Here is a 17015-nt window from a genome sequence, read left to right as displayed (position 1 = left end):
AGGCTGACTCTGTGGGCCCTTACTGGCTGTAGCAAAGTATGAGGGAGAAGACGGTCCCGTAAATTTCTTGCAAACACTGATGGAAGTCAAAAGTGTATATGAATCAATGGACGTCTGACCTTTTATTTGCCCGCACAGTTTTTTCTCCTTTCCTCCACCCAATGGTCGGCTTGGGAGAAGCTTGTGGTTTGCAGTCCACTGTGACTTCTTGGCCTTTGGTAATAATAATGGTCTTCTTCAGTTGACTCAGGGGAAATGCTGGAGCAGAAGCTATTGAGAAAAGACATCAATCTAAATGGATCCATCCAAGCCCATTATGTCAAGAAATATTTTCAAAGATGGTACATCACCTATTAAATGTCTTTATAATGCAAAACCATATAGCTGTTAAGTAATGTAGGTAATATATGAGGATGGGCTAAGTCCCATTAATCTTACCAACCTTATCTTACCCATTAAATATTTTTTTCATGCTATAACTGCATTATTTATGAGTGAAAGAAAGCAATGAAAGATTGGTCAAGAATGGCAGGATGAAAGGCTCTAGTAACTTCTGTTCCAATGGAAACATTTCATAGCTAGCACACTTCTGATAAATTAAACACACATGCAGTTTAATACATAATTTCTATGTATTGATGAAGAATGGTTTGTTTAATTCCTTATACTGTATATCTCAATCTTTATAAATCTAAGTTCTATTGAACAGTTTTGATTGATGAAAGTCTGCAATATTTATTGAATTTGTCGAGATGAGGGCAACACGATAGCTCCAATTTTTTCAACGCAGCTAGCTACTTTATTTATTTTATTTATTTATTTTATTATTTAGATTTGTATGCCGCCCCTCTCCGCGGACCCGGGACGGCTCACAGCAAAATATAACAAATCGTAACAAATCCAAATAAATTTAAAATATTTTAAAAAGTTTAAAAAGAACCCCATTTACTAACAAGCACACACACAAACATACCATGCATAAATTGTACATGCCCGGGGGAGGTGTTTCAGTTCCCCCATGCCTGACGGCAAAGGTGGGTTTTAAGGAGTTTACGGAAGGCAGGGAGAGTAGGGGCAGTTCTAATCTCTGGGGGGAGTTGGTTCCAGAGAGTCGGGGCCGCCACAGAGAAGGCTTTTCCCCTGGGGCCCGCCAACCGACATTGTTTAGTTGACAGGACCCGGAGAAGGCCCACTCTGTGGGACCTAATCGGTCGCTGGGATTCGTGCGGCAGAAGGCGGTCTCGGAGATATTCTGGTCCAGTGCCATGAAGGGCTTTAAAGGTCATAACCAACACTTTGAATTGTGACCGGAAATTGATCGGCAGCCAATGCAGACTGCGGAGTGATGGCGAAACATGGGCATACCTAGGCACTTTGTACTTTCTTTTCATTAAAACGCATTTATTTTGCTGAAATAGAAACAGATCCCACTGAGTTGCCTTCTCAGGGTCCCGTCGACTAAACAATGTCATTTGGCGGGACCCAGGGGAAGAGCCTTCTCTGTGGCGGCCCTGGCCCTCTGGAACCAACTCCCCCCAGAGATCAGAATTGCCCCCACCCTCCTTGCCTTTCGTAAACGTCTCAAAACCCACCTCTGCCGTCAGGCATGAGGGAATTGAAATATCTTCCCCAGGCCTATATAATTTATGTATGGTGTGTTGTGTGCATGTTTTTTAAATTATGGGTTTTTAACTTCGTATTATTAGATTTGTATTGTACATTGTTTCTATCACTGCTGTGAGCCGCCCCGAGTCTACAGAGAGGGGCGGCTTACACATTTAATAAATAGATAGATAGATAGATAGATAGATAGATAGATAAATAAATAAATGAATAATCTTAAATCAAATTTATTTTGGCCGCTCTACTCAGAGCAACTCTTGAATTTATATTTATTTCTCTTCCAGAATAAGTGTCGTATAATAATAATAATCATTTTATCCCCACTGATACAAATCAGAAATATAACTCAGCTTAGAGCAGTGGTTCTCAACCAGGGGGTTGGGACCAACGTTTTTACTAGCGCACTGTGGGTTTGGCTTATAAAGGACACCCTGCATTTTCTTTCAACATCTTTCAGTGCAAATTGGGTGCTCTGGGGTGGAGCTCTGGGCAGTAGTCCACCCATGCACAGGGCTCACCTAAGGCCATAGGAAAAGACAAATTTCCCATGGTGTTAGGAACTAAAGCTTCTATTCTGGCACCCGGGAACCAAACATGGGCAGAAGCTGGAACGCCCACAACCGTTGTTCCACCAGTGAAAACAGAGCGTGTAGGCTTCTTCTGGTAGAACGGTGGCCGGCCGGGCCACTCTCGGCAGAGCGTGGCGGGGGAGGAGTGGGGGGCAATCAGCCGCATGGGGAAAATGGTGGCAAGTGGGCAGTGCATGGCTGAACGGTGGCGGGCAGCAGCAAGTGGGCACTTACCTTTTTGCGTGTTTCCAAGTTCTTTTTGCTTCTGTGCATGCGCAGAAGCGAAAAAACCCCGGAAATCTCATGTGCAAAAACTTGCAAAAATCTCATGCACGCAATGGTCCCCTCACAATGCTTTGCTTCTGCGCATGCGCAGGAAGCAAAAAAAGGGACAAAAATTCAAAAAAAGATGGACCGGCGAAGACAGCAAAGGCGCGATTGAGTTCAAATTGCGTAATCTGCAGGCCATTATCGGAATGGCGCACCCTAGCGCACCGGTAAGAACCCACCCCTGGTCTTAACAAATGAATCGAAAAAAGAATAACCGCCTTGAATACAAACCTAAAATCTTCAGTTCAGCACCGGCATAGATGGCTCCATGCTTGTTTTCTGCTACGCACTGATACATTCCAGCATCAGACTGATTAACACTATGGATCATCAGTACACCATTAACCATCTCAATCCTGCTCTGTAATGGAATAGAAACATAATTCTACAAAAGCAAACAAAATCAGGGAAATTTACTGGTTTTGTACCTTTAGCTCAAGTAATGATGGCAGTAGAGGGAATGACGTATTTATGTGCTCAACGTGTGTTAAAGGAGCTTACTGACTGTCATTTGGATAATTTTTTCCATTTTTAATCTTTTTAAAAAACTTAGTAACCATGTTAAAATGTTTTTGGGTGCTTAAAACTGCATATGATTCATCTTGGCTAGGCTTATCTTTGCTCATGGTTAAAAATGAGACTTTGGTGACTATATGACAATGATGGTGAACCTTTCTTTAACTTAGGTGCCAAAAGAGCGTGCTTGCATGTTATCGCGCTTGCACTAGTGCCCACACCCATAATTCAATGCCTGGGAAGGACAAAAACAGCTTTCCCCATCCCCTGGAGGCCTTCTGGAGGCCGAAAATGGCCTATTTCCAAGGCCATTTTCAGGGCCCGGTAGGCTCGTGTTCTGTCTTCCCCAGGCTCCAAAGGTTCCCTGGAGCTGGGGGAGGGCAAAAATGCTCTCCCCCATACGCCTGGAGCCAAAAACATCCTCCCAGAGCCTCTGTGTGAGCCAAAAATCAGCTGGCTGGCACACACATGCAAGTTGGAGCCGAGCTAAGGCAACGGCTTGCCTGCTAGCAGATATGGCTCTGCGTGCCACCTGTGGCACCTGTGCCATAGGTTCACCATCACTGCTATATGAATCTAACTGTTCTGGTCCTTTATTGCTATCAGCAATTATTCAGAGCTACTAACGCACTAATCTTGTGGGGGGAAATGAATAGGACTGTCTTATGTAGTTAGCGAGCCAAACCAAGCGTAGACTATTATGGGGGTTTGATTTTTATTTAGTTAACTGTTCTATTTGTCATTGCTGTCCAGAACTGCAAAGACAGCAACGTTGTCAAGCAGTGACTGCAATATATAGCTAACATGGTGCATAATGTTTTGGTATTGTAAGTATCATAGAACTGGAACAGATTTAACTCGCTGCTTTGGAGTAAGCAAAGAATCCCTACTGCGTGACAATGAAAATATGAAATTTTTATTTTTTTTTGTAGCAGAGCACTCATCCGAGCTAAGAAAATAAGCCTTTGACTTCTTGGCAGTTTCGTCTTGCCAGAAAAATAAATGATATACAGTAGGATTTTAGGGTACGATGGTTTTTCTTCAATAAAGCCGGTGCTACATGTATGGCTTTTCATTCACGATGGCACACAGTTTTGAGGGAAAGAGAGAAACCTCCTTGAGATGCCATTATTATGAAAAGGAGTTGAAGAAAACAATTTCGCTACCTCTGAACAGCTGAGAAAATGATACTTCAGAATGAATGAAGTGAGTTCGTTCTTCGTATTTAAACACCTTGCTTTGAATACCTTGCAATAAAAGGCGATGGAATACAAGAGATGAATTTCTAGCAATATTTACACCTGAGGGTTGACTAAAAGCTTCTGTAATAAGTGATGACAATCCATTTATAGATCTGGATATTTATAAATGGATTTCAACCGTTCACTACAGAAATACAGTGGTACCTCTACCTACAAATGCCTCTACGTACGAACTTTTCTAGATAAGAACCGGGTGTTCAAGATTTTTTTGCCTCTTCCCAAAAACCATTTTCCACTTACAAACCCGAGCCTCCAAAACTGTAACCGGAAAAGGTAGGGAGAAGCCTCCGTGGGGCCTCTCTAGGAATCTCCTGGGAGGAAACAGGGCCGGAAAAGATGGGGAGAAGCCTCCATGGGGCCTCTCTAGGAATCTCCTGGGAGGAAACAGGGCCTCCACCCTCCCTATGGTTTCCCCAATTGCACACATTCTTTGCTTTTACATTGATTCCGATGGGGAAAATGGCTCCTTCTTACAAACTTTTCTACTTAAGAACCCAGTCACGGAACAAATTAAGTTCTGTCGTCAGGCATGGGGGAATTGAAATTTCCCTTCCCCCTAGGCTAATAGAATGTATACATGGTATGCTTGTATGTATGAGTGGTTCTTTAAATTGGGGTTTTAAAGATTATTTTTAATATTAGATTTGTTTACATTGTCTTTTTATATTGTTGTTAGCCGCCCTGAGTCTTCGGAGAGGGGCGGCATACAAATCTAATAAATAAATAAATAAATAAAATAAATAAAGTTCGTAAGTAGAGGTACCACTGTATAAGCAACTATCTTGTGGCCAGGAAATTGTTATATTGTTGATGCCACAATATAACGGAAATCTTAACATTAAATAATTAGTTCAAGATAAAGAAAACTTGATTTTTGTTTTAAAAAAAGATTTGCTTGCCATAAGAAGACTTCAGAATTCAACTAGTATTTTCTGTTTTATTAGTGATAAGGATGAAGGAGGAGTAAATGGTGGTTGAATTTGCTACTTTCTTGATTGCCGCTCATCAAGAAATTTATGATATAGGGCACCTAAAATAATAAAATATATACTGTAAAAGGACATGCACAAATTTTAAAAACTGACTCTTCAGATTCTTGTGGGTTTTCACTCATACTTTAAGAAAGAAAGAGAAAAAAACCCCATACAGATTTAGGATACCACAAACCTAAGATTGCATTAAAAAAAGAAGTATTGGAGGATTCATAAGAGGTGATACCAACAAGCCACAACAAAAATATCTGTTAGTCTTTTTTTTTTAAAAAAGAAACTTAATTAAGGCCCCTAAGCTACTTGAAACATCAGAGCTCTTCTACCAGTTGCCAACAAATTAGAATGCTAATGTGAAAAATGAGAAGAATTCTTAAATACACAGGAAGTAATCATATTCCCTATAATTAATTTATGTTAATGTTATTTAAATCAAAGCTTCTTTCTTTGTGGTGTGCGTGTGTGATCATCTCAGGTTTTTTTTCCCCTGGCTCCATCTACATTTGGAATTGTCTCCACTTGGAAAATGTTCAGCCTCTTGGTCTAGAATGACACCAAATATTTCATGGTTTTACGTCCTAATTCAATTGGCATCTGAGCCCAAGACCATATTTTAAAACAGGTCACTCCAAACTTGGTGACTTTAAGGCGTCTGGATTTTATCTCCCGGAATTTCTCAGCCAGCCATACTGTCAAGATTCCAGGTAGCATCCAAACTAAATCAGAGTCCAAATCAAAGTACAGTGGTACCTCTACTTATGAACGCCACTACTTATAAACTTTTCTAGATAAGAACCGGGTGTTCAAGACTTTTTTGCCTCTTCTCAAGAACCATTTTCTATTTACAAACCTGAGCCTCCGAAACTGTAACCGGAAAAGGCGGGGAGAAGCCTCCATAGGGCCACTTTAAGAATTTATTTATTTATTTATTTATTTATTTATTTATTTATTTATTTATTTATTTATTCATTCATTCATTCATTCATTCATTCATTCATTCATTCATTCATTCATTCATTCATTCATTCATTTGTCCAATACACAAATACATAGGAAGAAAGACAGACATGTGATAATATAAAAGAGGGTGAAAGTGAACTTAGAGGAGAGGATATATGAAAGGAAGAGAATATATAAGATAGGTGAAAGAAAGGAAAGACAATTGGACAGGGGACGAAAGGCACACCAGTGCACTTATGTACGCCCTGGGAGGAAACAGGGCCGGAAAAGGCAGCGAAAAGCATCTCTGGGGTCTCTCTAGGAATCTCCTGGGAGGAAAAAGGGCTGGGAAAGGTGGGGAGAAGCCTCCATGGGGCCTCTCTACAAATCTCCCGGAAGGAAACAGGGCCTCTACCCTCCCTGTGGTTTCCCCAATCGCACACATTATTTGCTTTTACATTGATTCCTATGAGAAAATTTGTTTCTTGTTACAAACTTTTCTACTTAAGAACCTGGTCACGGATTGAATTAAGTTCGTAACTAGAGGTACCACTGTACTCCTTAAAGTTTCAATGTATTGTCAGAGCCATCCTGACATCTACACTGGGAAACCCAATCTGAGTTTCCCAGCCAGTTGAAAGTTCACGTCCCTTGTCCCCCACCCATAAACTTGCCTACTCAGATTGTGCCAGTGTGACAAGTCCTCCTTCCACTTCCGCTCAGGTGTGTGGGTGTAGGATGACCTTGAATGACTCAAAAGAATGCTTTGTGGCTGCTTCTGTTCCTTCATAAAAACCAAATTCTTATAAATATCAGGCCTTGGGTAGATAGTGTGGCAAGCCATTAATTTATCACCAACTTGACATACTGGCTGGGGAATTGTGAGAGGTGAAGTCCAGAAGTCTTAAAGTCGCCAAATATGGACAGCCCTATCCTAAAATAATCTGAAAGCAAATAAAACTACAGCATACTTACCTCTGGCCGGAGAGTATTCCCATTTTTGAGCCAGCGATAAGTTGGCCTCGGCTTTCCAGTAGCTCTGCACTCCCACCGCAGTTGATCCCCACTGTCTAACTGGGTATCGTTCAGCCTCTCTGTCCAGTGTGGATATGCTGCCAACAATAACAATAATGACAGAAGATCCCGGTGATTAATATTGTGGAACTTTTAAATGATACTTTAAAACAGTGTTTCTCAACCTTGCCCTCTGTCCATCTATCTATCTATCTATCTATCTATCTATCTATCTATCTATCTATCTATCTATCTATCTATCTATTGGATTTGTATGCCACCCCTCTCCGCAGACTGGGGGCGGCTAACAACAGCAATAAAACAGTATATAACAAAATCCAATACTAAAAACAGTTAAAAACCCATTATATAAAAACCAATCATACATACAGACATACCATGCATAAAATTGTAAAGGCCTAGGGGGAAAGAGTATCTCAGTTCCCCCATGCCTGGCGGCAGAGGTGGGTTTTAAGCAGCTTTCGAAAGGCAAGGAGGGTGGGGGCAATTCTAATCTCTGGGGGGAGTTGGTTCCAGAGGGCCAGGGCCGCCACAGAGAAGGCTCTTCCTCTGGGTCCCACCAAGCGACATTGTTTGGTTGACGGGACACGGAGAAAACCCACTCTGTGGGACCTAACTGGTCACTGGGATTCGTGCAGCAGAAGGCAGTCCCTGTGGTAATCTGGTCTGGTGCCATGAAGGGCTTTATAGGTCATAACCAACACTTTGAATTGTGACCGGAAACTGATCGGCAACCAATGCAGACTGCGGAGTGTTGGTGTAACATGGGCATATTTGGGAAAGCCCATGATTGCTCTCGCAGCTGCATTCTGCACGATCTGAAGTTTCTGAACAGTTTTCAAAGTTAACCCCATGTAGAGGTAGCCTGAGTTGATATTTGATTTGATTTGATTTGATTTGATTTGATTTGAATGCCGCCTCTCTCCTCGGAGCGGCTCACAACAACAAAACACAGTACAAATCCAATGTTTAAAAAAATAGTTAAAACCCTTAATATAAAAACAGTCGTACACCCCAAACAAACCATACATAAAATGGAATGGCCAGAGGGAATCAATTTCCCCATGCCAGGCGGCAAAGGTGGGTTTTTAAAAGTTTGCAAAAGGCAAGGAGGGTGGGAGCAGTCCTAATCTCCGGAGGGAGTTGATTCCAGAGGGCCGGGGCCGCCACAGAGAAGGCTCTTCCCCTGGGTCCTGACAGGCGACATTGTTTCATCGATGGGACTCGGAGAAGGCCAATTCTGTGGGACCTAATCGGTCGCTGAGATTCATGCGGCAGAAGGCGATCCCGGAGATATTCTGGCCCGGTGCCATGAAGGGCTTTATAGATCATAACCAACACTTTGAATTGTGACCGGAATCTGATCGGCAACCAATGCAGACTGTGGATGGCTGAGGAATTCTGGGAATTGAAGTCCATGAACCTTCAAGCTGGTGAGAAACATTGCTTTAAACCGGGGGTGAAATGCTCCCTGTTCGCTAATACCTATTGGTCGTTGGAGAGATGGATGTGAAGGGAGCACGAGGCTCCGCCCATCTGCCCAAATGGCGGTGTTTGATGTGTGGGCGGAGTCCTGCACTCCCTTTGCATCCATCTCTCCGTCGACCGATAGGCATGAGAAAACCAGGAGCATTTTCACCGCTGATTTAAACTCATTAGGTAATCAAATATGACTAATGTAAGTGATCAACTATTACTGGATCTGATGAGGATGGGTGGTACTTTCGCACATTTTCCCAGCAATGGGTCAGATCAATCAGAAGTGGCTGAACTAAATGAGGTAATAAAGTGAAACTCAAAATGTCCTGGCATGACGGGGATGGTGTTGATTAAATGTCTTTGGGTGGTAACCTCATTATTGCAAGCGAGGGCCAGAAGGGTAAAGATATCATCACTACGTGAGTTATATGGACGCTGTTAACTGTGATATGGATTTCAAGCCAAAAATAGCATATTCCATGCTGTTTCAACTGCGTTAAGCAAAAAAAGTCCCCATTTTGTCGTGCTGCCTCTGCAAACTGAGAGCTCTGTTGGATTTTGAAGCAATGGGAAGTTTCAAAATAAGGCAACAGCACCTATTGGCAAGTATTATGATGGACTAAATTTAGTTCACTTAGTGATTGCAGGTAAATTTGTTAGCTCAAGCACAAATGGGGATAAGTGGAACTCTGAAAGAGAACAATCAGGAAATGTGTTTAGTACTTAGTACTACCAACTCTATCCAAGACAAATTGTTGCATTATTTGGTATCTAAAGTCTGATTTCCTCTTTAGCAGTGAAGGGCTGCATTTTTTTTTACAACCACACTGTGGGCATGGCTTGTTTTGTGGGTTTGGCTTGCCAGTCATGTGACCAGGTGGGAGTGACTTGACAATCATGTGACTGGAGGGTGGCTTAAAGGTCATGTGACTGGCTTAAAGGTGCCAACTTCACGTCACTTGCGTCAAGGATTTGGGTTAGAGTTAGGGTGCCTTGCCTCTCCTTGCCTCAAAGAGATACAATTTCCCTATTTGCTATTACTAAACATCAAAAATATACTATTTAATTCTATGTATATATGCCACATGTGTGCATACATATTACATACAAGTCCACAAAAATATACATTATGTACTATATAAATTGTATGCGTATGTACAAACAGACACACCACGCAAAGCTCTTCTAAAATTATACCCATCCAACCTCATTTACTGTGACAGGAAAAACATACCCAGAGCCCAGAAGGGAAAAAAAGAAAAAAAGTTCAAAATTTTTCTATCATTTCTGCGCACCTGACCATACCTGTAGGAGCCCATCACTGCTCTTTAGGATGTTCTTATTTAATCATAATATGAACATTACACTTCAGGGTAAGATAAGCTTAGAAATATGGAAACATAGAAGACTGACGGCAGAAAAAGGCCTCATGGTCCATCTAGTCTGCCCTTATACTATTTCCTGTATTTTATCTTACAATGGATATATGTTTATCCCAGGCATGTTTAAATTCAGTTACTGTGGATTTACCAACCACGTCTGCTGGAAGTTTGTTCCAAGGATCTACTACTCTTTCAGTGAAATAATATTTTCTCACGTTGCTTTTGATCTTTCCCCCAACTAACTTCAGATTGTATCCCCTTGTTCTTGTGTTCACTTTCCTATTAAAAACACTTCCCTCCTGAACCTTATTTAACCCTTTAACATATTTAAATGTTTCGATCATGTCCCCCCTTTTCCTTCTGTCCTCCAGACTATACAGATTGAGTTCATTAAGTCTTTCCTGATACGTTTTATGCTTAAGACCTTCCACCATTCTTGTAGCCCGTCTTTGGACCCATTCAATTTTGTCCATATCTTTTTGTAGGTGAGGTCTCCAGAACTGAACACAGTCTTCCAAATGTGGTCTCACCAGCACTCTATATAAGGGGATCACAATCTCCCTCTTCCTGCTTGTTATACCTCTAGCTATGCAGCCAAGCATCCTACTTGCTTTTCCTACTGCCCGACCACACTGCTCACACATTTTGAGACTGGGTGAGCTTAACTACTCTATGAAGTTTAGCTGGATGGAAAGTGAAATATAGCAGCTCACTTCATTTTTACACATAGTTGTTTAACAAAACAAATGTTTTGCATAAATCTTGGTCAAAGGAAACTACTCTTTCAACTACTCTTTCCCCCATCCCACCTTGATTTGTTACCTCTCCCTTTCTTATCCATTGCCTTCTTTTTGTGGTTAAGATTCAATTCTATAGTAAAAGAATGCAAAAGCTGCAGACATCTTAATTGTTTTAATTGCTTGCCTTCCTTTTGCTCTGGGGAATGGAAAGATTAAAAGATTAACAGATTTGTAAGGGACCTTGTAGGTCATCTAGTCGACCCATCTCTACCCCAAGCACAAGAACATACACCAAGTAATGAGCTGCTGCCCCCACAGGGAGTGCAACTGGGGTAGTAAGTTTATGCACTATTTATTTAATACTTAATAGCTTTTTCATTGTCTTTCCTCCTGTAGTACCTTAGTATGATCCTTAATTAGTTTTAAAAAAAGGAAATAATTAAATAGTATGTTTTTACCCGTAAATGCTTGAATCATTTTAATCATTATCTAGAACTGAACTTTTATTGCTGCAATGTCCTGCCTGTCAAAGACTACTTCAGCTTCAACCACAACAACACAAGAGCACACAACAGATTCAAGCTTAATATTAATTGCTCCAAACTTGACTGTAAAAAATATGACTTTAGTAAACGGGTTGTCAAAGTGTTGAACTCATTACCGGGCTCTGTAGTATCATCCCCTAACCCCCAACATTTTACCCTTAGACTATCCATGGTTGACCTCTCCAGATTCCTAAGAGGTCAGTAAGGGGCGTACATAAGCGCACTAGAGTGCCTTCCGTCCCCTGTCCTATAGTCTCTCCTATATCTTGTATTTCTTCTCTACTACATCCTCTATAACCTTCATTGTGTATTATTGTGTATTGAACAAAATAAATAAATAAAAATAAATAAATGAAAGAAAATTGAGCTACTTGCCTAATCTGTTATCGTACTGAACTTTGTGGGTTCAGTACTAGTGATGGGCGAACCGAACTCGCACAATTCGGGTCCGTACCGAATTTTGCGGTATTCGGTATTCTGAACATGAACCCGAATTTTTTTGAAACTTCGGGCAAAGTTCGGGGTCGCGTTCGGCATTCGGTCGCCTCGGTTGGCCAGGAAGTGACGTCTCCGTGACGTCAAAGCCCCGCCCCCAGAATCCCATCTTGGGGAGGCTGGGGGAGTGGGGGCGGGGATTCCCCTCTGCCTGCCACCGCTCCCCTCCCCTTTGACGTCGGAAGGAGGATGAGCGAGCGCGGTGTGTGTGGGGAGCGTTTCTCCATTGGGAAAGCATTCTGTCGGGCTCTCTAGTAGAATCCTCCCAAAAATTAATGGCTGTATCATTAACTCTTGTTCCGAATCCAAGGAGGAGCTAGATAATTGACCTCCTTCTGAGCTGTCTGCCAGACTCTCCTCCTCCCTGTCACTCATGTCTTCTTGGTCAGAGGAGCCTTCATCAGCAGATTCCACCAGGGGCAAAACAGGCCTGCAGCATGTGGATGTCTCCCCCACATCCACAGTCCTTGGGGCAGGAGCTGGGCCAGAGCTAACCACAACAGAAAGTAAGATGGTGGCAAGTTTCTCAGTGTGTTAAAGCCATCGCCGAGGTGGTCCCTGCCAAGAAACTTGCTACCGTCTTACTTTTCCAACGGAGAAATTCCCCATCCTCACTCCCCCAGCCTCTTCACCGAAAGCCAGGAAGTGACCTCTCCGTGACGTCAAAGCCCCGGCGGGGACCTCCTCTTAAAAATAAACAGCTTTTCAATATTGCATGGATAACTGAAGAAAGATGCAAAGCATATGAGTCTGGAAATGTCTCGGCTCATCATTGTATGACTAAATAGTGATTTAGAATGACTCGACCAATTAGTTTCACAGTTAAATCTCTGGACTGCATCTCATCTACAAAACATTTATACTTAAGCAAAATTTCTCAGTCTTAATTTTACGTTTTGTAGAAATCTCCAGCTATGAGGCTTACTCCAAACTCTATCCAGCTGATAAGACTTTAGCAATGACAGCTGATGGTGCAAGCCACAGAACAACTGTATGTTATTGATTCTAGCTGCCAAGGGGAAAAAAAGTTTTTTTTCAAATTAATAAGGCTTAACTCATTAATCCAAATTGCTGAAGAGTGTTTAAATCTCTTCTATATGACATTGAAGTCTAACAAGTTCAGAGGCCTGAATTTCATGGAGTGCCAAATGAGATATTTGGCAGTGTAATTGAGAACCAACACAGCAAAGGATCTATTTTGGATAGAATGAGATCGCTGGAGTACTTTAATAACTGTTATTACACTGGTCTGAATTTAAAAATGAATCACATATGCTATTTAGCATTTGGCCAGTCTTCAATTAGAATTTAAATACCCTGTTTCACCGAAAATAAGACGGTGTCTTATATTAATTTTTGCTCCCAAAGATGTGCTATGTCTTATTTTCAGGGGATGTCTGAATGAAGGAGAATTCACATTTATTGCTGAACAAAAAAATTGAATATTTATTATATACTGTACAGTAGTTGTCATCACAAACCAGCATAACCTCTCCCCACTGCTATTTAATATCTACATGAAACCACTGGGTGAGAACATCCAATGGCATGCGGTGAGGTATCATCAGTACGCTGATGATACCCAGCTTTACATCTCCACCCCTTGTCCAGTCAGTGAAGCAGTGGAAGTGATGTGCCGGTGCCTGGAGGCTGTTGGGGTCTGGATGGGTGTCAACAGACTCAAACTCAACCCTGATAAGATGGAGTGGCTATGGGTTTTGCCTCCCAAGGACAATTCCATCTATCCATCCATCAGCCTGGGGAGGGGGAATTATTGACCCCCTTGTAGAGGGTCCGCAACTTGGGCGTCCTCCTCGATCCACAGCTCACATTAGAGAACCATCTTTCAGCTGTGGCGAGGGGGGCGTTTACCCAGGTTCGCCTGGTTCACCAGTTGCGGCCCTATCTGAACTGGGAGTCACTGCTCACAGTCACTCATGCCCTCATCATCTCGAGGTCGACTACTGTAATGCTCTCTACATGGGGCTACCTTGGAAAAGTATTCGGAAACTTCAGATCGTGCAGAATGCAGCTGCGAGAGCAACCATGGGCTTCCCCAAGTATGTCCATGTCTGACCAACACTCTGCAGTCTGCATTGGTTGCCGATCAGTTTCCAGTCACAATTCAAAGTGTTGATCATCACCTATAAAGCCCTTCATGGCACCAGACCAGGGTATCTACGAGACCGCCTTCTGCCGCATGAATCCCAGTGACCAGTTAGGTCCCACAGAGTAGGCCTTCTCCGGATCCTGTCAACAAAACAATGTCGTTTGGCGGGACCCTGGAGCCTTCTCTGTGGCGGCCCCAGCCCTCTGGAACCAACTCCCCCCGGAGATTAGAATTGCCCCCACCCTCCTCGCCTTTCGTAAACTCCTTAAAACCCACCTCTGCCATCAGGCATGGGGGAACTGAGATATTCTTTCCCCCTAGGCCTTTACAATTTATGCATGGTATGTTTGTTTGTATGGATGTTTGGTTTTACAATAAGGGTTTTTTAGTTGTTTTAGTATTGGATTTACATGCTGTTTTTATTACTGTTATTAGCCGCCCTGAGTCTACGGAGAGGGGCGGTAAACAAATCCAATCAATCAATCAATCAATCAATCAATCAATCAATCAATCAATCAATCAATCAATCAATAAACAAACAAACAAACAAACAAACAAACAAACAAACAAACAAACAAACAAACAAACAAATAAATAAATAAATAAATAAATAAACTGTGAATCCTATCAAGAATTTCTTACTATTACCGTACCATTATTTCCATGTACAACAATTATACTTTATTCTATGAATAACAAAAATTGTTCTACAAAAAAAGAAAAGAGAAAGAGGGAGAGGGAGGGACAGAGGAAGGAAGGAAGGAAGAACCATGTTCAACTATATGTTGAAATGGGGCCTTCTGCAAGAGTTTCACAGTTAGATAGCGAGAGGATTAGCAGAAAGCATTAGAAGTTCCACATTCTGCTTGACCTGAAGACATTCAGGTTAATGAACAAGTGACACAGTAAGTTATGCATAAATCCTACTGAAAAATATTTAGAATTGTTTCATCAGATTAAAAAATGTAGTTCAAATAATTGGCATAAAATTTGATATAAATAATTTGTTACGCTCAACAATAACAGTAGTCAAATACAGTGTCCCCTCGATTTCCGCGGGGGATGCGTTCCGAGAAAGTTGGATTTCCGTGAAGTAGAGATGCGGAAGTAAATACAGTGGTACCTCATGATACAAACTTAATTGGTTCCAGGAGGAGGTTCGTAAGGTGAAAAGTTTGTAAGACGAAACAATGTTTCCCATAGGAATCAATGTAAAAGCAAATAATGCGTGCAAATCCTTCAGGAAAATCCCAAACTTTAGAAGGGAGGCGAACAGAGGACAGGGAGGAGCAGCTAAAGGGGGCGGGTGGAAGAAGCAAGGCTAGGCTAAAGGGTGAGTGGGAAGGAAGGAAGGCAAGGGGGGCGCCCCTCCCTTTTCTTTCTTAAAAAGACACCCTTTCAATTCCTTTGCAAGCATCTTGTTCTCGGCGAAATTTTCCTACTCCAAGCAGCCCCTCCCTCCTCCCGTTTCTTTCTTAAAAAGACACCCTTTCAATTCCTTTGCAAGCACCTTGTTCTCGGTGAAATTTTCCTACTCCAAGCAGCCCCTCCCTTTTCTTTCTTCAAAAAAGGGGGAAAAAAGAAACCCCTTCATCCCAACAGCAGCTGCTTGGGTTCGTAAGGTGAAAATAGTTCGGAAGAAGAGGCAAAAAAATCTTAAACACCGGGTTCGTATCTTGAAAAGTTCGTTAGAAGAGGCGTTCGTAAGATGAGGTACCACTGTACACCATTTTTGGCCATGGACAGTATCACAAGCCTTCCCTTAGCACTTTAAACCCCTAAATTACCATTTCCCATTCCCTTAGCAACCATTTACTCACCATTATTACTGGTACTCACCATTGAATAAGACACTTAGTGATCCTGATATTTCTAAACATAATTATTTATTAACAATAATAATTTTTTTTGCTATTTATTTGCAAAAATTATTAGTTTGACGATGACATATGACGTCATTGGGTGGGAAAAAATGTGGTATAGGAAAAAAACCGCTAAGTATTTTTTAATTAATATTTTTTTGAAAAACCGTGGTATAGGCTATTCCCGAAGTTTGAACCCGCGAAAATCGAGCGAACACTGTATTGTCAAAACAAAAAAACCCACACAATAGAGAAATTGTTAACGTAATTATGGTAAATTGCAAGCATTACACAATTTTCTTGTTATATTAGAGATTGCTCAAGCAAATACTTCTGTCTGGGGGGAAAAAACCCCACATTATTCACAATTTAAGACCCAGCCAAAATTAATGAGACTAAACATATCAATCAATTTGTTCACTTTAATTAAATCTATTTGAGAACATTAGGCTAGTCCTGACAAAACATTTCAGCCTGGACTATTTTCTTGGCACAGGTTTACTAAAATACTCTTTGAAATAATTCAAGGGTACCATCCTTGAAATGAATTTTGTAGTGGCAATTTTGATTGCTGTTTTTTTAAAGGACCATTGTGGGTCCTGAAATCTGGACTTTTTCTTGTTTTTAATGGCCAGGTGGGGAAGGCCTCTAAAATATTTGTATTTGTATTTGTTGTGATTCAGCCTGAGGCTGCTCAGGGACCCGCTGTGTCTCTGCTGGCTCCATGCCCGGAGGAGGATGACAGCGCAGAAGAGGGGGCTGAACAGTCGGATGGGGGAGAGGAGAGTCAGGAATGGGATGAAGGAGAACAGCATGAGAGTCCGGGGGGGGTGTGTGGCTCTCCCCAGCCAGTAGCTTGGAGTCATTAGGTGATGACGCACAAGCTGTCATTGACATGAGACAGAGACGTTCACAGCAACGAAAGGAGCAGTTAAAGAAATATTTTCACCATTGAATTAGAAACAGCTGGGTTTGGGTGTGGTCCTCATCAGCAGGGATTAAAAGGCAGGCAAGGCCTTGAAGCCATGTGGAGTGTTATCAATTGGAGTTGCGGTGACCTGCTTTGATTCTCAGTGTCTCTGATCTTGGCTTGTGGCCTCGCAGTCTGGAAGACTCGTGGGAGGCGTCTGTTTGCTATC

General features: G+C 41.9%; 1 protein-coding gene across 1 annotated transcript in view; it reads right to left on the bottom strand.

Annotated features, from left to right (window-relative positions):
• CNTN5 (contactin 5) overlaps positions 1-17015 on the bottom strand; it is a 439109-nt gene that overhangs the window by 130770 nt on the left and 291324 nt on the right. The window contains exons 9-11 of the mRNA XM_070751525.1: positions 7204-7340; positions 2754-2883; positions 120-270 (exon numbers count right to left, since the gene is read on the bottom strand). Coding sequence (XP_070607626.1) covers positions 120-270; positions 2754-2883; positions 7204-7340 — 418 coding nt within the window. The remainder of the gene's footprint in view (positions 1-119; positions 271-2753; positions 2884-7203; positions 7341-17015) is intronic.

This window comes from Erythrolamprus reginae, chromosome 4, assembly GCF_031021105.1.
Source record: "Erythrolamprus reginae isolate rEryReg1 chromosome 4, rEryReg1.hap1, whole genome shotgun sequence".
NCBI classification, from domain to species: domain Eukaryota; kingdom Metazoa; phylum Chordata; class Lepidosauria; order Squamata; family Dipsadidae; genus Erythrolamprus; species Erythrolamprus reginae.
This window is presented reverse-complemented; position numbering and strand designations above follow the sequence as displayed.